The sequence below is a fragment of the Geotrypetes seraphini genome, chromosome 13, assembly GCF_902459505.1.
Source record: "Geotrypetes seraphini chromosome 13, aGeoSer1.1, whole genome shotgun sequence".
NCBI lineage: Eukaryota > Metazoa > Chordata > Amphibia > Gymnophiona > Dermophiidae > Geotrypetes > Geotrypetes seraphini.
In genome coordinates, this window is record NC_047096.1 from 2,807,257 (window position 1) to 2,826,728 (window position 19,472).

A 19,472-nucleotide genomic window follows, 5' to 3' on the forward strand; every position below is an offset into this window, starting at 1 on the left:
AGTGAAACGCTTCTGCTCTGCATGGCGCATGCTCTGTTGTGCATTTTCATAGTGATATCATGCAGTTCGAATACCAGCTCCCTGAGATAAGCAGAAAACGTATTGCTCTTTAATTAACCGTTCACACTGTCCTATCTTGTTTAATGATTTCAGCCAGAAATGATCCATTCAGCTTCCCCTATCTGCAAGGCTTATCCAAGTGTCTGGGCTTTGAGCATCAGTCTGAGCCTCCACTCTCTCATCCAGGACCTGGGGGGGGGGGGGGGGACGTTTTGTAAGCCAGCCACTAGGTGAAATGTTCATGAGGCATCTGTTACATGAAGGCAACCTTGGGTGCCTTTGTGATTTAGCAATGAAAACTGCTTTTTAAATTACCCAGCATGTGCCATTGTCGGTCATACCAGGGACCAAAAGTTTGCTGTGGCATAGGACTCTGGAAAATTGCAATCAAATATCCTTTAAGCAAACACCTGTGTGGGAAACACAGCCAGCAGCGGTCAGCATGTGGCTGGCTAAATTAGTCAGTCCCAATTGAAGATGAAAGTGAGGTTATTCAAACCTTAACAAGTCAAAACTCCACCTCACTCTATGAGAAAAGGGATTCGAAAGGGTTTAAACGGCCAACTCTCAAAAATGGAGATATGCCAAACCATCCACATTTGATATGTTGTGTGTTTTTAACACTTGCTGTGATCTGTCATTCTCCAATCCTTCCAGAAGTAAAACAAGTCAACAGCATCTGATATTTCAATCATTTATTGATTCTTCATAATGCAGAGTTACTAGCACGCCCCGAAGATCATTCCTAGCAGATCTAGCTCCTGAAATGTGAGGACACTAAAGAAAGAGCGCCTACTGTGAACCCTTGAGAAAGCCTTGTTGGGGCGAAACGGGTCCCGTCGGGACATGCTAGTAAAGGTGGAATAGAGAACCTGATTAACAATATCAGCTGGGACCCAAATAACTCTTTTTCTCTTTTGGAAGCCTCCCAATCCTCCTCCCAGTGCCCAAAAAATCCTCACTCCTTCCTTCTCCCCCAACCAGCCCAACACCATTCAGAACCTCCCCCCAACACTCCCCCCAGGCCTACCTGATATCCCTGATGGTCTAAGTGGGGTTGATGGGGAAGGAGTGAAGCCCACTCACTCCTGCCCCTTTTGGCTGACATAAGAAATGGATGCAGTAACCTCTTGCAGACCCCACTTGGATTGCAGGGGTGGGGTGGGTGGAGTTGAGGACTGGGAGATGTTCAAGGGGTTTAAATGGCAGCGGGCTGAGGGAAGGAGAGGGGATTTTTCAGGGGCGGGGAGGGGGATTGGGGAACTTTTTAAGCGAAAAAGAGTTATGCAGCTCCCAGTCAATATTCACTCCTGGAATCCAAATGCCTAATCCGGCCAAGTTCAGACAGCCTTGTGTGGGTCCTGGCAGTGAATATTGTCATCGCCCACGTAACCTCCAGCTCCGCCCCTTGTGCCACCTAAGACCTGCCCACTTTTAATATGGGCGGGTAGAGATGATGTCCAGCAACTGCTCACCGTGATTTCAGCCGGCCAGAACCTCTCCTGCCCATTTAGCTTTCTCTGGCTATCGGCTAGACTGCCCCGCAACCATTGCCCAATCTGAGGATGACTCTTGGGGTTAGATATTTCAGACTTTTCCTTTCAAAGAGCCTACTCTCAGGCTGTGGATGATACGTGAGGGGAGAAGTTTTATTGTCCATCCATATTTTGGTGCTGCTTGACGATCTTTCCCTCATATCTCAGCTTTAGTTTAATTCTTTTCTTGAGACATTCTGGAAGCAGGTAAAAGAGCAGCCAACCACCCTGGCATGTGCAGTTTTCCGGTCCGCTCTGCAAGGACCTAACCCAGCTGTCAGCTGTGGAGTTTGACTGGCTGTGACAAATCCACTCCTACTACTATTTATCACTTATATATTGTTTATTGAAAGCTTCTAATGACTGGGGAGTGAATTCAGAGCGGTTCACATGAGCTTCTGTAATGGTGATACTAGGGTTACCAGACTTAGGCCAACCGATCCTATGGCTTGGTCCACTTTCTGTCCTCTCCTAGCTCTGGTGTCATCTCTCCTCCAGGCCTGTCTGCTCCGAAAACCACTTCGTCCTTTTCCTCCAAGTCTTCAGCATCCTTTAGTTTTACAATTCCACTTCGCGTCTTCCTCCTTTCCTGCTCTCGTGGCCTCATATTTGCATCGTTGGGGTTCTGATCTTTTCACTTTCGTGTTGGCCGTCCCCATTTCTCTCTTTCTCTCCTTCAGCTTCACCTGACATTCTTTTCTCTGTTTCTCCCTTTTTTATGATCTTTTGTGCTTTTTAGTCTTTATTTTATCACCATCTATTTTGAAAACCATGGGTTTATTTTCCTTTTGCTTTTATTTAGCTCCAATGGCGTCGTATGGGTGGGCGTTCCTGCCCCCCCATGCCACATGCGTTTCCTTCCCTTGTACCTTTGTAACGTTCCTGGTGTGAGCATCAACCCCCGACCTGCTGCCACACAAGTGTCGGCTCTTCCTCTGATGTCACTTCCTGGACCCGCACCTAGGAAGTGATGTGAGAGGGAGAGCTGACGCAGGCGGGGAAGTAGCGTGTGGCGGTAGGGGGATGAGAAGAGGACGGGGAAGGAGCGCCACTGCCCCGGACGTCTCTCTGCCACCGTTTCGCTCCATCCCCCTTTTTATAGCTCCTTCCATTTTGGCCCACTCCGCTTCCACTTCCCTTATCCTCTCCCTCGCTGCCGGCTCCTCTTTCGGGTTTTGCTCTATTTCACTAAAGGCAACAAGTTTGAAGCCCAGACCAGACCATATGATGATCACTGCTGCCCCCATCTGGACATTAGACACACTCCACCCAATATTAGCACAATTTAACGGTTCCTGGCCAGTTAAATGCTGTGATTTGGCCGCTGAATATTAGCGCTGAACGGATAGCCGGCTAAATTTCACAGCCTAATAGGACCATGTAAATAGGTGGCCAGTGCTGAATATCGACTTAGCCACCTAAGTTTATAGTGGCCCAAAATAAACTGGATATTACCAGGAATGGCCTGGCATTGAATATCCAGACTCAGTATCGATCATCAGTCAGCCTGACTAACTTCTGTGATTTGAATATCGGCCCCACTGTCTGTGAGCATAAGATCCATGTCGTCCTTCCCTCATGGGCTCCATCACCCTTTGCCTGAGCAAAGCTTTTCAAAAGCATCCATCATCCCCTTACTACTTTCTGATTCTGTAGACCGGATGCTCTAGTCCAGAGATTTTCAACCTTTTATGGCTCAAAGCATACTTAATGTACACAGCACTACAATAACCCAGCGCCAAAACTCGCCCGTACTTTTTCAAAGAAATACCAAACACGTGGACCACCTTCTCTCTCCTCGGCCCACCCTCACAAAAGGTCCAATATCTCCCCCTGTTGTCCGCTCTTCAGGTGGCAAACGGGCATCTCTCCTTGCCTGTCTTGACACCCCAACCCACCCTCCGTGTACCTTTTGAAAGTTTTCTTGGCTTTGCAGTCCAGGAGCAGCCCTGGAACCTTCTCTCGGTCACTTCCCATGCAGAAGCTGGACGTTATGTCAGAGAGAAGGCTCTGGCTGTAAGAATCACTGCTGCCGTCAGCTGTTAAAGATAAGAGCATTTTTCAGAGGTGTGCTCCGTTCTGGGACAAATCAAGCTGGCCCTCGACTCTCGTGTAGTCTGTATCCTGGAGGCTGAAGTCTTCTAGCAGTTGCAGCTTCTCTCCCAATGGTTGGATCTCGAGGACCTGTGTGTGCATGCAAGAGCTGCCTTCTCTTTCCGTTCCCCACACCCCTGCATTTCATTCTTTCATATCTTTTTTTAGCATAAAAGTGCTGCTATTCCCCCTTTTGGTCAACAGTTTCTCTCCAGTGCAAATTATATCCGGGCCTGGCTGTATTCCTTTCATGTGTGTCTGTAATAACAGTGACGTCTTCCACTGCAGCTCTGCAGTGGTGGTGTTTGGAAGCTTTTGTTCTCATTTTCCAGCTGTTTGGGTGGTTTTGCTTATGTTCTATGCAGCCTTGTGCCTGGCTGCCATCTCTGTTTTGTTGCAGATGGGTGAGCTGTTGAATTAGCTTGTTGGACTGTTTCCCCACTGTCCTCTTGTGTCCGCTGGGGGTGACATCCAAGGCTCATACCAGCGCCACTGTCTACTTTAAATGCCTGAATAGCTCACATCGGAGATGCAGGCTGGCGTTACAATATGGACCTTTGAAAACTTCCATATGTTGCCCCAGCCACTAAAGTCTCAGGGAGATAAAGGATGACATGTTCTTTCAGCCAGTGCCACGAGCCGAGAGAAGCCCTTGCAGGAAGTTACTCACAAACCAGTCATTTGCCAAGAAATAGGGCACTGAAATGCCACTTGCCCGTGGCTGGTTTGAGTTCTATTGTCCATGTAGTATCTGAAAGAAGGAGTTGGTACCTGCCGCCAGGCACCGCATGCATGGGTAATGCCCTGACCAGATGGTAGACCTGGTTCCCTCTTCCCCTGTTGCATATTATACTGGGATTCTCAATGCATGACCCGCATGCGTTAGCTGCAGCGGCTGCCACAAGGGACACAGCAGGCCTTGGTTAGCACTGCAGGCGGTAGCCGTGGGAAGGGTATGGGGAGGGGGGAAGGGACGGTGGAGCTTTGCTTGCATGTTCCTGTAACTTGCATTATGAGTCAGATCACAGAGCGTGGTGCCCCCCCCCCATCACCTGAGCTATAACTTGCATAAGGGGACATTCAGATGGGGGGGGGAGGGTGTTATTACGACAATGTTAATCGTACTGAGACGAGCTCTAATGCAGTGACCAGCTGATGACTTATAACTTTGGTCATTTTATTCACTGAATGGCCCGAGTTGTGTGTCAGAAAAAGGGAAATGGTTTGGGGCAGGTCAAAGGTGGGAGAAAAACTCACAAGCTTCGAGCTGAAATTCAGCAGTTGAATATATAAATTATCAGGTCAATGTACTTCCCATTTTTAAAGTGCCACCTTGAAAATACACATCGGTCACTGAAGCTTTGTCCACCTGCTGAGTCTTTGTTGTGTCACATAGACTCGCGTCCCAGCGTACATTTGTACCTTGGATTTCCCTCTCTCTCAATTAGCTGGAGGAATATGGCAGACATTAATGCTTAAAAGGCAGTTCAGGGGCTCAGGGAGCCACATCCCCAGAGCCCCTTTCCTCCATGCAGGAGCTGCTTTACCAGGGCAGGTGCTGTACATCTAGGAGACGGCATTGAGGGGATTTTGGTACCAAGGAATATTATTGCTAATGTCTGCGTTTTAAAAGCAGGTTTCCCTCCTGCTCATCACAGAACCAGAACCAAAATGGCATCCCCACGAGCTCTGGCCCTGCCCCATTCCTGGAAGCTCCGCCCTCATCTGAACAGGCCTCGAATACTATAAAATCATAAGTGTGGTTAAGGCAGAGCTTAGAGGATGGGGAAATTGTGGGGACAGGGACAATGCAGGACAAAGTGTCAGTGACAATGTAGCCAGCAAAAGAGAAATCAGTTGACAAAAGATTTTTTTTTTGGGGGGAGGGGCTAAACCTGTTACAGGAAAGGATCTAAATTTGGGGAGTTGTGCCTCCCCATTGGGGTCAGGTTTCTTTTCTAGCAATCCCTTCCTTAGCTGCTCCCTCTGTCTAATGCAGCCAAAGCAGGACCGCCATGGTCATTGTTGTTAAAGGGTTAACAGTGCCCTTAAAAATTCATTCTTTTCACTAAGAAAACTAAGTGGATTACGGGCAAGGAGGACTAGGTGAGGAAGCAGCCAGTGTAAAACACGCTACCCTCCACGCTCATGTGATCTCATTTGTCTAACGATGTCTTGTGTTCTCTTTTCTGTAATCAATTCATTTCTTTTACCTTTCCTGCTAGCTATTCCTTGGGTGCCTACGACTGATGTCCTAACCACCTCTACCACCATCGCCACCACCTCAGCTTCCACCACTACCACCACCACCACCACGCTGCCAGCCATCACTAAAATCCAGGACACTGGTACTCCCTTCTCCTTTTTCCAAAATGTCCTCCTACCAGTGACACCCTTTCCCACTAGTCGAGCTCTGCCCGGTGCTTTTTCCTTTCAAGGGTGTCAATTGGAGAGTGTTCTGACTCTCCACATGCTGGAAGGAGCCATCCTACTGTGGCTAATAAAAAGAAGCAGTACTGCTATTTAGGGGTGGAAAAAGTGAGTTTACTTACCTGTAACAGGGGTTCTCTGTGAACAGTAAAATAAGTCGGCCACATGTAGGTGATGTCATCTGACAGTTCCATGAATGGATTAGCTCTCCTGAAGCTCAAAAAAGCCTTTTTTTCTAGGCCCTTCTTAGCATGTGCAGGCCATCCATAGACCCCCCCCCCCTCCCCACCCATTTCCTCTTGTCTATTGGCAGGTTCATCCTAGAGGGGAAGCAGGCAGGTTTGAGTTGCTGACTTATTCTGCTGTCCATGGAGAACCTCTGTTACAGGTAAGTAACCTCACTTTCTCCATGGGCAGGCAGGATGAGTCAGCCACACATGGGTGACTCCCAAGCTGAGGGCTGTCAAGAATGGAGTTGGTCAACTCTTCACAGCCCTTAGAGTGTGCTGGGAGAGGATAAGGCTCCCTGAAAGACATGAAAGTCTAGGGAAAACGGACCTCAAGATCCCATCTCTGTGGAGAAGGTCAAAAAGGGACAGGAAAAAGTGATGGGGTATGCATGAGTCTGGGGGGGTAGGGGGGCTGTGTCAAGGTCTATAGCTAAGTGGAAGCTGGCAATGGGGCACCTTTGTAGGGCCGTAATATGGGGCATTTCTGGCCCTAAGAATGTGAATTGGGTATACAGGGTTCAAGTAGAGCCACTGTAGACACCAGGAGATGTTTATGGTTTTTGGGCAGTCAGTTGATTGGGACCCAATGGAAGAATAGTCTGATCAGGAAAGGTTTTCAGTTTGCTGGCTGGATGGCCAAGTTAGCCAGAGGCTGGGTCTTGACTGGAATTCCAGGGCAGAATTTTGCACTCAGGTCATGGGCACAGAAGGCAAATGACCAACGGATGGCCTCACTTGGCCTTTTGATGGCTGTTACTGAAACAAATGGAATCTGAAGGGGTAAAGGTCCTACTATGAATACTTCAATGAGTGTCGGTTGTCTGTAAGTACTTTTTGCATGCAGGGAAGGCTGGAAAAGTGAGCATATGAGTTGTTGTGGCTGTGTATGTAGATTTTGCTGCGAGAACACTGTCACTTTGGGATCTGGGGAGATTGTGAAATAGCCTCACAACGGGGGGTTTTGTTCTGTTCCCTTTTCCTTTTGGTGAGGAGCATAGGCAAAGGTGGTAGAACCTTGGTCCATTGGTGGTAACAGCGCTTGGGCTTAGCAGCAATGGAGTCGCCAATCCTTGGGTGATGAGATCCAAAGGATGTGAAGGGTCCAGTAAGTTTCTTCACTGGTGGTGTTGGCCAGTTTGAGGCTGTTTCCTAAGGGCAAGACGGCGTGTGTCTTGCATGACAGAAGGCTTGTGCTGCAGGTCTTGGCTTGCTGTTGTACATGACTGGACTAGGTGTCAGAAGTGTTGGGAGCACTGGGAGGGATGTCCTTCCATGACTGTAGAGGATGTGGTCCAAGAAGGCCGACTGGCTTTGCCTTTGAAATTTGAGTCCTAGTGGTTTGGGTCCTGCGAACTCTGGTTAGGACAGAAATTATCCTTTCATCCAAAGGGAAAGATTTAGCCATGGTAACCTGGGTGTCTATGGCTTATGTGACCAAATAACACCTACTGTGTTGATAGCCCTGTCTTTTTTGGTAGAAGAACTATGTACTAGGTTGGGCAGGAGACAGGGAGCGAAAACTTAGATCAGAGAAGATGAGTCGAGTCTAAACTAAACTAAACTAAACCTTAGGTTTGTATACCGCACCATCTCCGCGTGCGCAGAGCTCGGCACGGTTTACAGAGGTTGAGAGGAAAGGAACTACAAAGAAAGGGTATAGGAGAGGGACTGAGAAGATAGAGAGGGGCAGGGAACTAGAGAACGGGAGGTGATTAGATTTTTGAGAAGAGCCAAGTTTTCAAGCGTTTACGGAAGGATTGGAAGGAGCTAGAATTTCTGAGCGGGGATGAGAGGTTGTTCCAGAGTTCCGTAGTTCTAAAGGGGAGGAATGTTCCGAGTTTTCCTGCGCGGGATATACCTTTTATAGATGGGAAAGATAGTTTCAGTTTTTGGGAGGGTCTAGAAGAGAGCGGGTTTGAGGAATTCCAGAAGAGTGGGATAACGGGAGGAAGGACGCCATGTAGAATCTTGAAGGCTAAGCAGGCACATTTATAGAGGACTCTGGAGTATACTGGGAGCCAGTGGAGCTTGGAGAGGAGTGGGGAAACGTGATCGAACTTGCCTTTTGCGAAAATAAGCTTGGCCGCGGCGTTCTGAATTAGCTGAAGTCTAAGGAGGTTTTTCTTAGTTAGGCTTATATAGATGGAGTTGCAGTAGTCTAGTCTAGAGAGGATGGTGGATTGAACGAGGATGGCGAAATGAGAATGATGAAAGCAAGATCTTACTTTCCTCAACATATGGAGGCTGAAGAAGCATTTTTTTACCAGGGAGTTGAGGTGATCGTTGAAGGAGAGAGAGGAGTCTAAGATGATGCCTAGGACTTTGCTTGAAAACTCAAGCTGAAGAGTGGGGCCGGAAGGTAGAGGGATGGAGGTGGGTAAATGATCTGAAATTGGGCCGAGCCAGAGTAGTTTGGTTTTGGACTCATTCAGTTTCATTTGTACAGATTGGGCCCAGGATTGGAGGTTCGTAATACATGTGGCTCTTTCATTTGAAAGGAAGCTCTGGAATGAGAGGGCATAGGATGAAGTTAAGAGGTGAGAGGCTCAAGAGTAATCTAAGGAAATACTTTTTTACAGAAAGGGTAGTAGATGCATGGAACAGTCTCCCGGAAGAGGTGGTGGAGACAAGAGACTGTGTCTGAATTCAAAAGGGCCTGGGATAGGCATGTGGGATCTCTTAGAGAGAGGAAGAGATAATGGTTACTGGGGATGGGCCATTTGGCCTTTATCTGCCATCATGTTTCTTTGACAATCTTAGAGTCATAAGAAGAGTCACTGGTTAGGCCATTGTGAGAACCTGAGACAGGTACCGCCAGGAGGAAGGACTTGGATCCTAATTTACTTCACTATTGATTATCATTGGAGGCAGGTTTGAAAGCTCCCAGGTGTGAACCTGAACTGTAGTAGGTTGGAACCATTACAGAAGAGTGCCTGTGGTGTTCCAGATGACATTGGGGAACGTAGCCCAGTGCTATGCCAGTGGCTGGATAGACTTTTCATGCGATGATGTGCCCAGTCCAGCATTTCTTTTGAAGACTGGCCCCAGGGTGTGTTTTTATTCACAGAGTGAGGCCCTATAGGGTACGGCCCTGTTGCTGAAAATGGAGTCTAGCTACTAGCAGATTGCATTTCTGAAAACAGCCCTTGCCAAGCTTATGTGGGCCCAAAGACCATGTGCTGGCAAGTAAACCATAAAAGATTTCTCCTTTTTTGGGGTTTGGTTTGTTCCTCTTTGGCAGTGTGTCCCCTAAGGTGTCACTAATCATTCCACATTGCTAACATTTGTCCTCCTTACACAGATCTGAGTGGAGATCCTGAGCTGCAAGTGTTGATCACTAAAACAAGGAAATCTGACCATGTAACACCTCTTTTACAGAAAGTACACTGGCTGCCCATGACATACAGAATCACCTACAAAATAGCCTTATTAACTTTCAAAGTAAAAATGGTTAAAGCCCTGCTATTTTTAGAACGATTCCTTATCCCTTACACCCCTGCAAGAGCCTTAAGTTTGGAGGATAAAAATGTACTCTTTCTTCCATCTCTAAGATTTATCAACCCACAGTGGGACACCATTTTGTCAGTCACAGCCCCCCAAATCTCGAACTCATTGCCAGTACAATTATGGGAGGAAAAAATCCTTGATAGATTCAAAGGAAAATTAAGACGCATCTGAATCCTAAAACTTCATACGAGGCCTCTTTTTAAAAATAAAATAATGCCCCAACCTTATGTCATCCCATTTTATGTTTTTTTCTTCTATAATTCATTGTAGCTCTGCCCCCCTTCCCCCCTTTTCCTTTTGTTTGGGTATGTCTTTGTCTAAGTCTTTGGTCATTAAAAATGTTGTTCATTGTTCCCTGTTTTTTAATTGTATATCGCTTAGAAATTTGGATAATGCAATTTTATCAAATTTTTCATTAAACTTGAAACTTGTACATAGCACCTCCATTCTTAAGTGGATGGAGTGGGGTGTATGGCTCAAGGGCTTCCAGGTTCTGCTCGCAGCATATTGGCCCTGGGCTGATGAAGAGGAACTCCCCAGCCCTCCTGGATTGGTTTTCTGTGCCAGTTACCCCTTATTCTTGGTGGCATGATGCAAATAGAACAATGAGAGAGAGAGAGAGAGAGTGTAACAACCTGTTCATATGCCTTGTCTGGGGAGTGAGGTTCAGTCTTGTTATGGTATGTTATCGAGGAAATACAGTGTTTTAGGGCCGATTTTTTTTCCCCTGACCAGATTCCTTTGGGGCTGGCATCCAGGTGAAGTTGCGTTCATCTTCCTATACTCATATGCAGCCAACTGCCCTAGTAGAGTCTACTGAGGTGAAAAATGCCAGTGATGGATCAGGGCAGAAGGTAACTAAGCACTGCTAGGACCCCCTGGGGCTCCTTAACGGTGCCTGAAAAACTGGCTGTTAGAGTTGAGCTCATTCAGGCTCAAAAAGGAGAGGTTTTTTGGGGGGGAGCACCCAGTGTTGGCACGTCAAGGTTCGGGTGCATTTCCCCAGGTCAGGAGAATTAGATTATTAGATTCTGGAAGTGAGCAAGGCTCCAGTGCTAACTTCTCAGTGGTAAGAGGGAACAAAGAACCCAACTACCAGGATCAGGTTTCCCTCCCCAGCTGCTGGTGCCAGATAAGGCAAAAATTAGCGTGGCAGTGGCCCTTAGGCCAGTCCATTCCACTGCCTATACAGCTATGAAACCTGGGTGGGAGTGGTGCTGGAGAAAGAGTGCCAACTGCTGGAACCCGCTCATGTGCCCAGGGATGGAAAGAAGGGCTAAAAAGTGGTCATTCCCCTGAGAAAGCATCAAGTACTGAAAGAGAAACTGGTCTTGGAACTGGGTCCTGAGAGGCTAATGGAGCACCATCAGCAGCGCCACCTTGAGGCAGGATAGGCCCTTGGATTCTTCCCCTGTGTCAAACCTGCAGGGAAGCGACTGCAGGGCAATAAACACCTGCCTGCAGATGAAGAAAGGGCAGAGGCTGCTTGCGTCCAGAAAAATGTAATGGGTGTGCCTCACTTCAGTGCCGCCTGCCGGGGTGGCAAAGAAGCCTGCACTACAGAGGCAGCTCAAACTTAGAGCCTGGAGCCCACAGACAGAGTAGGATGCACACTCGCTCCACTCCAGCGTGGGCAGTGCTGAACACCAGGGTGGGTTTTCTACCATCACAGACAGCAGAGCAAGGACCCGGAGCCAGGGAGGCCTGCATGCTCTGGACACCAGAAACCACTGCAGGGGGAGCAGATGCTGTGCCCTCACCACGGACCAGCACGAGAGCAGTGCGCACAACGTTGAAATTACCACCAGGAGTAACATTATTCCATCTTTTCTACCCTGGGCAGTGCCCAGTTCCTCTCCAGCAGATAGTCTGACCCCAGTGTCATTGACCCTGGTGATTCCTGAAGGTCCTCTTGTATAGTTTAGAGTCTGGTGGTGGTCTCAAGAGGGATCAATCTGTGCCATGGAGGGTCCCATCCCTCTACTGCTTTGCAGCTGCTCTTGAGAGGTGGTTAGCCATGCAGGAGGGCAGCATGTGAGCTGGCCATGGCAGGCCTAGAAGAGCAAGATCTCACCCTGCTTATGAAGGTCATGATTCTGTCTTTAGATGCTCGTATTCTTCTTATTGTGGGGGAAAAGGGACAAAAGCTTTATAGGCAGAAAGAGTAGAATTAAGGAGAGCAAGAAGCTCCGTGGATAGAAGTAGGTGGGGACAGGGTGTGTGGATGGCTTGCACATCCCTGGAAGGCTTTTCTAAGAGAGCTAATCTGTTCATGGAGATTCAGATGACATTGCCCACGTGTGGCTGACTCATCATGCTTGTCCATGGAGAATTACTAGTGCCAGAGATGGAGAATGAGCTGAACGATGAGTGAGACGTGAATTCTAAGGGGATGAGTGTTCAGTGATGAGGGGGAGGGTTCTTCTCCCCCTCCCCCCGGGAAAGCTATTTAGCCAAAATTGTGCTTATGTAGACTTGTGGACATATTACCGCAAGGCACAGGCGGAATAGAAATCCGTAATGTAATGTAATATTACGCAGAGCACCTGTCCTCTCCGTGGCTATGGCAGATTCAGGTGATCTCGATGACCTTCAGCGCTCATCCATACAGAGTCCAATATTCAGAAGCTTTGTCTGGGTCAAATTATCTGGACAACTTTCTCTGGATCTTCAGCCTAAATCCATGCTGTGTGGTCCTTTGACTGGTCAACCAGCACTGAACATCCAACGTGAAACTGCACCTCCGAATGTTCTCATTGCCACTTTTTGGGGAGCTGTGGAGAGGTTTGTTTTTTGTTTTTTTTTAAATGTCAGTTTATATGATTTAACAACCAAAGGGTTAGCTAGACATACCTTGTGACTCTGGGATTCTGGGAGTAATCGGCACTTTTACTCACCTTACAGAAACAAATCTTTATAACATTTTGGGGCCATGTCATCATGGGACATTGATTTACTTGGTGGGGATGGGGGATGGGGGCTTGATGTACCACTTTTCCCGTGTGTGGTTACAATCAAAGCGGTTTCTATATTTTAGACAGGAACTTATTTAGTACGTAGGGTGATGAAGTGACATGCCCAGAGTCACAAGGGCTTCAGTGGTGCTGAAGTAACTGCTCTAATGTCATCTGTCTTTGGGCATATTTCCCTCCCCCCATTTTGTCACTGCTTAACTAGCTTGACAAGTCCCTATTATCGTTTACTTCATTGGCTGCTTTTGGAGTCAAGAGATTTATTCAAATTTTCCTGTATCTGCTTTAAGCTGATATCGGGATTGTCTCCAGCTTACCTTTGTCCTCATTTTGGGTTGCATAGACCATCCAGAGAAACTAGAAACTTCTACTTATTTGCTTATCCCAAAATGAGACCACCTTAGATAGGACCCTAGCGTTTCAAGCTGGTAGGCAACAATCTTGGTTAGGTAAATGTAGTCCAAATGTCATATTTAAAATAAAACCGGAGGTAAGGGTGAGGGCACAAGAGGCTGTCATAGCACAAAGCTTGACCTCCAACTGACGAAGGTGACGGAGCTGCGGTTTGAGCAGATTCGCCAAGTCCATTTATCAGACACCACCAGTGGCTCTCCCTTGCCACATGGAAGGTGCCCTATAAAGCCCTCAGAACGAGGGGAGGGGGAGAGATAGGATTTAGGATACTGGGGGAGGGAAGGCACATAAAGCCTCTTACACTGAATCCCAGCACTGGTTTGGAGGGTCCCAGCTTCCTTTGGGGATGTGAAAGGCTGCTGCCAGGCGGTATCTAATGTCCTCTTCTCCCCCTGTTCACTAGTGAGCTTTGCCCGGTCAGTGTGGAACGTCACTGCTCTGCCCAACAGCAACTGGGCAAACATTACCTGGATGCACAACTTTGAGCCAGGGACTGAGTTTGTGGTCGAATACACGAACAGTAAGCAGCAGTTGTGCATGGAATGCGATCCAGCTGCAGGTCTGTGACTTGGGAGGGTGCTGCCAGCTCATGTGGGCTCAAACAGGCGTCTCCAGGCTCAGCCCCTGAATCTTGCCATCCCCCAAAAAAGGGACAGAGACATACATGTGGGTTGCTTCAATCTGATTTTTGGCTGATTCAAAAAGAGCAATTGATGCACTAAAAAGTTTGCATGCATATGCAAATGATTCACATGGTGGTTCTCGTAATCCCCAAGTCTGCCGTCCGATTGATTGCTGTGAGAGCAACTCACACACATGCTTAGAGCTGGCAGGGGAAGCCCCGAAAGCAGCCTTCTTGCACTCAGCTCTTCAGGGCAGGAAACCTTTTTTTTTTTTTTTTTTAAATGGGCACAAATGCTGTGTGTGTTACACACGCACAATATCTGCCTTGGGAGGGGCCTTTGGTGTCTCAGCCAATCAGAGCCTTAGGCTCTTCCCTCTGTAAACTGGGAGGCAAGGGGTGGACTCTAAGACCCTGATTGGCTCAGCCAAGCCAATCAGGGCCTTAGACCCCTCCCCGTTCACCACATGATGCACTGGGGAGGGGAAGGCCTGTTATTTTGGCCCATCTATTGTTTTTTTTCTAAGATTGCTAAAACCCTTACTTTTTTTTGTACATAGCCATCAATCGTGTGGCTAGTTTGCATGGGGTTTTAGCTCATTTGCATGGCTGGATCGGAAAATGGGCGATTGAGGGAAAAAACGCACGGTGAGCCATTTTGTGCATTGGGTCGGCAAATGCGATCATCGCTAAAGCTGGCTTTAATGCATCTGGGCCTCTGCTTCCTCCTCATCCCATATTCACAATCCAGCATAGGCAGGGATTCAGCCCCAGTTTTACAACTTCCCATGCTTGAGAACATAATAGCTATATTGGGTCAAACCAATGGTCCATCTAGCCCCGTTTCCTCTTTTCACCTGGCAGAAACCCAAAGAGTAGCAACATTCCAGAATCCCAAAGAGTAACAAAAGATTCTAGAACCCCAAAGAGTAACAAAAGATTCTAGAACCCCAAGGAGTAGCAACATTCCATGCTACCGATCCAGGGCAAGCAGTGACTTCCCCTATGTTTGTCTCAATAGCAGACTATGGATTTTTCTTCCAGGAACTTTTCCAAACCTTTCTTAAACCCAGCTGTATTAACCACTATAACCACATCTGGCAACAAGGTCCAGAGCTTAACTATTCTTTGAAGCAGGACTGTAAGCCCCAGAATGCATTAGAATATTACTAGGAACAGGAGTGTCACGGAATCATCAAACCCGTAAACTATTTTATCATTTCAGCTCACCTCAGTCACAGCCAGACCTCAGATTTTGGGTGGGTTTATAGCCAAAATGGATGAGCACAAAATACCTCTTTATACCCATTCCCCCAACATCTCCCTGAACTCAACTTTAAATAGCTGAACTGGAGGGGATCCCCAGGCCCTGCCAGCTGAAGATCTCCTCTGCACCCCAGCTCGGCAGTCGACAGCTTTCCTGAGCAACCTGACACCAGCACCTAATGCGTGCTCAGTTTTCGCAAGTGCAAATATTGGGCCACTTGGGAAAATGCCACTGATTGCCAAGCTGGGCTACAAAGCGTTCTGGGCACTTTCAAAGGAGGTCTTCCTGAGGGTGGGCCTGAGTCCAAAAGTATATAAGCCCTAGCTACACCACTGCTTGGTGCAAAGAATGTCTAGAAAAAACACTGTACAACCTCCTACCCATTTCGTCCATGTAAACTATACCAGCACCTGGTCTGCAGACTCCTTACTCGTACGACAGCTGAAGTAAGCTGTGTACGTTACCAGGTGACCTCACTTGAAACATGTGATCCTCGACACAAATTGCAGTGGACACTCGATGAAGTTACAGGGAAATACTTTTAAAACCAATAGGAGAACATTTTTTTTCACTCAGAGAATAGTTAAGCTCTGGAACGCGTTACCAGAGCTTGTAGTAAGAGCGGATAATGTAGCTGGTTTTTAAGAAAGGTTTGGACAAGTTCCTGGAGGAAAAGTCCATAGTCTGTTGTTAAGACATGGGGGAAGCCACTGCTTGCCCTGGATCGCTAGCATGAAATGTTGATACTCTTTGGGTTTTGGCCAGGTACTGGTGACCTGGATTGGCCATCGTGAGAACGGACTACTGGGCTTGATGGACCACTGGTCTGACCCAGTAAGGCTGTTCTTATGAAGGATAAACTACCCTCCAAAGGAGAAGCCATTTATTACCTCAGCGTATAGGGAGACGCCCTTTGACCTAGCAGCTGGCAGTATCCACCCGAAAGCAGGACATATGCCTGAGATTTCTTAGTGAGTGCATGGAAGCTACTCCGCCTGTCTCATCTTAGATTTAAGGAAAATGCAATCACTGATCTGTGCCAGGTTTTGTACACAGATGTTCTATCTTATGAGTGTGTGTGTGATCCATCCACATGCAGTGTAGAGGGAGAGAGGGGAGTGGAACGTATTTGGTGCATCCGTTTGTAAAGGGTTAGGGGTTACATCATCTGCTTAGAGGAAGGATAGGGTGTTCAGTTTGTGCTTGGCTTGTACAGGGGAAGGATGGGGTGTCTTTGATGTGTAATTTGTGCATGGCTTGTACAAGGGTAGGATGGGGTGTACTTGGGGTGCAATTCATGCATGCAATGCTGACGGAGTATCACTGAAATTGTCTGGTCTGTGCTGCTGCTGTTTATGTGAAGTTTTTCCCCTTCAGGCAATAATACGATACGATCTATCCCAGTCAGTGGCCAGACCCCTTCTGTTCATCTGGCTGACCTTACTCCCGGAATGACGTACCGGGTGCGTGTTTACTCCAAGGAGTACAGCACCGTCAGCAGTCCGTACCTCATCTTTGAGACCAGCTCAGGTGAGATGGCTTCGCACTCTGGGGTTATGCACGCCATTCTTACGCAGCATGTCTGCAACCGCAGCTCCCGCACGCCCGGAATCCTCCAACCCCATTTCTTTTCATCTACTCATCACATCTTACTCCATCCAAATGCAGCAAAGTGAGGAGTACCATCCCTGGAGCATCTGAGCTTTTACTTAGAGAATGACACGGGAACTCATTTTCCCGTCCCGTCCCGTCCCAGCGAGTTATTTTCCTGTCCCTGCCCCATCCCTGCAAGCTCCGTCCTCATCTGCACAAGCCTCAAACGCTTTAAAATCGTAAGTGTTCGAGGCTTGTGCGGTTAAGGCAGAGCTTACGGGAATGGTACAGGGACAGCGACAGTGGGAAATTGAGTTCCTGTGGGCACGGGGACAAATTCTCTGCTTTTAGTGTGCTAGACTATGATTGTTCACCGTGTCTCATAAGATTGCGTCACGCCAGCTGCTCTGAAGCCTAGGCAGAAATATTCTGGGAGCCCTGCAGGGCATTAAATGCAAGCCAAGATCACCTCTTGGTTTCACTTGCATTTTAGATCTGAATTTAATTCTTTGTCTTTCCAAATCTTCGTTCAAGGCGAGTTAACTCCGGTGTTTCCCTTCTCCAGAGAGCTTACAAGCTAAGAGACAAATTCTATACAAGGCGCCCAAGTTAAGCACCTGACTTAATTAGCATATTGGCTTCAATTAGGAGCTTTAAAAAGCTCATAACTGAAAAAAAATAAAATTAATTGGGTGATAGGCACCTAACTCCAAAGTAGGCATGTTTAGGGGCGGAGAAGGACTTAGGCACAGTGCTCTAAAGCAGTGGTTCCCAACCCTGTCCTGGAGGACCACCCGGCCAATTGGGTTTTCAGGCTAGCCCTAATGAAAATGCATGAGAGAGATTTGCATATAATGGAAGTGACAGGCTTGCAAATATGCTCCATGCCTCTTCACTAGGGCTAGCCTGAAAACCTGATTGGCCTGGTGGTCCCCCAGGACAGGGTTGGGAACCACTGCTCTAAAGTACTTAGGTGCCTCTAATGGAGGCTTTTAAAACCCTGGCCTACATTGTAGGCACCCAAGTTTTAATCAGGCACGAGTCTGTAATGGGTGCCTGCATCCCCAACTCTATATGTTATGTCTGTCTGTCCATGTTAGACTGTAAGCTCCTCAGAGCAGGGACCATCTATAAATGTCAGCCCACCTCTTTGAGAGTGCTTTCGACTCCTAACTCCTCTCACCTTGGGATCTGCATCCCCAACCCTATTTGTCTGTCCAAGTTAGATTGTAAGCTCTTCCAAGCATGGACCATATATAAATGTCAAAATGTACAGCGCGCATATGCCTTTCAGCGCTTTATAAGTGATCAGTAGTAGTAAGTGTGGTTGACATGACATAGGTGACTAACTTTAGGCCTCTGTCTTCTTAGGCCATGGAGGGTTAAGTGGTGACCTTGGGAAAAGCAGGATTTGAGTCTTGGCCTCTCTAGTTCTTAGCCCACTGCTCTAAACTACTCCTCCACGCCAGAATCATGCCTGAGTGATACGCCCTGTGCAATACACACCTTGCCCCTGAGGGGGGCCCCACTTCCCTTGCACCCTATACGGCCACATCACTCACATAGACCTCGGCATGGCCCCGTGTCCCACTTGTATGCGGTGGGGTAGATAATTAACTTGCAGAATGAGAATTGTCGCTCACTGTGCGTTGTATAGATCGTAAGGAAGACTAAACTCTTTCTGCGTTTCCACTTTTGCATTCATTGCACAGACAAAAGAAGAATCAGCAGAGAATATTTCTAGAGCTAAAGGAAGCAGCGTAGTTTCCACACAGGGTGAACAGGATAATATTTGCAATATGTGTATTGTAGAGCAGGAACAGAGCTCCCTCCATTCCACATCTGCACGTCAATAGAAGCATGTACAAGCATGGACTGGACCTTGTGCCCTATGACCTCTCCATCTGTGCCGGTCACTCTGGAATATAAGTGGCTCTCGCTCTTCAGTAGCCTTGGAGTAGGAGTGGGCAACCTGTGGCCCTTGGCCTGTCCCCAGCCTGCCCAGTTCCATCCATCCATCCCTGCCCCACCACACCCCAGTCCCGCCCCCAATCCTGCCCTAGCCCCGCCCCCGTTGCTTGCTCTCGTCGGGCAGGAGGGTATCCACAGATGCCTTCCTGCTCAATGGCGATTTGATAGAAGCTTTTCAAAACCTGGACAAAGTGCTCCATCCAGATCCTCAAAATGTCCGGGGAAATCCGGACGTCTGATAACCCTACCAAATGTGACCTGCCATTGAGTTTTATGCAGCCCACAAGAACATTTTGCAAATATTCTCAGAATGGCCACAGTAGCAGTTTGTCTGCATTTCTTTTAGTTAAATTGAGCTCTGGGCACTTCCTATTCTGACATTACGAAATACTGTGGCCCTTTAGGGATAGTACTTTGGGGGGGGGGGTAGGTGCTCTTCTGTTCTCAGCTGTTTTTTGTCAAGTGAAAAGCAACCCGCCTGTGTGCCTGCTGGCCAGCTTCTTGTTAATGTGTAGCAAAAAGCAGCCCTAACTCAATTCTCACTGCCTGTGAACGTTATTAACACATTACAGACTAAATGAGATCCATTACTGAATTCTAGGGTTGCACCCTTGTGAGGCATTTCTCACAGCCCAGCCATTTTCCTGTCAGTGTTTTTGGCACAGCTGAGTTTCCTCCGAGGCTTGTCCCCCCCCCTGCTCTCCTCCATGCACCAAACACGCTGTCCCTGACTCTGTGCAAAAGCTGAACCCACAGCACCAGAGCCACAGGCTCTGT

The 19,472-nt window shown here is 47.8% G+C and overlaps 1 protein-coding gene across 5 annotated transcripts in view; it reads left to right on the top strand.

Moving 5' to 3' along the window:
- NFASC (neurofascin) overlaps positions 1-19,472 on the top strand; it is a 168,969-nt gene that overhangs the window by 131,075 nt on the left and 18,422 nt on the right. Inside the window, exons 26-28 of one of the 5 annotated variants that reach the window (XM_033917585.1) lie at positions 5,915-6,037; positions 13,646-13,762; positions 16,509-16,661. The exons of the other annotated variants lie outside the window; for them this stretch is intronic. Coding sequence (XP_033773476.1) covers positions 5,915-6,037; positions 13,646-13,762; positions 16,509-16,661 — 393 coding nt within the window. The remainder of the gene's footprint in view (positions 1-5,914; positions 6,038-13,645; positions 13,763-16,508; positions 16,662-19,472) is intronic. 5 annotated transcript variants of the gene reach the window in all.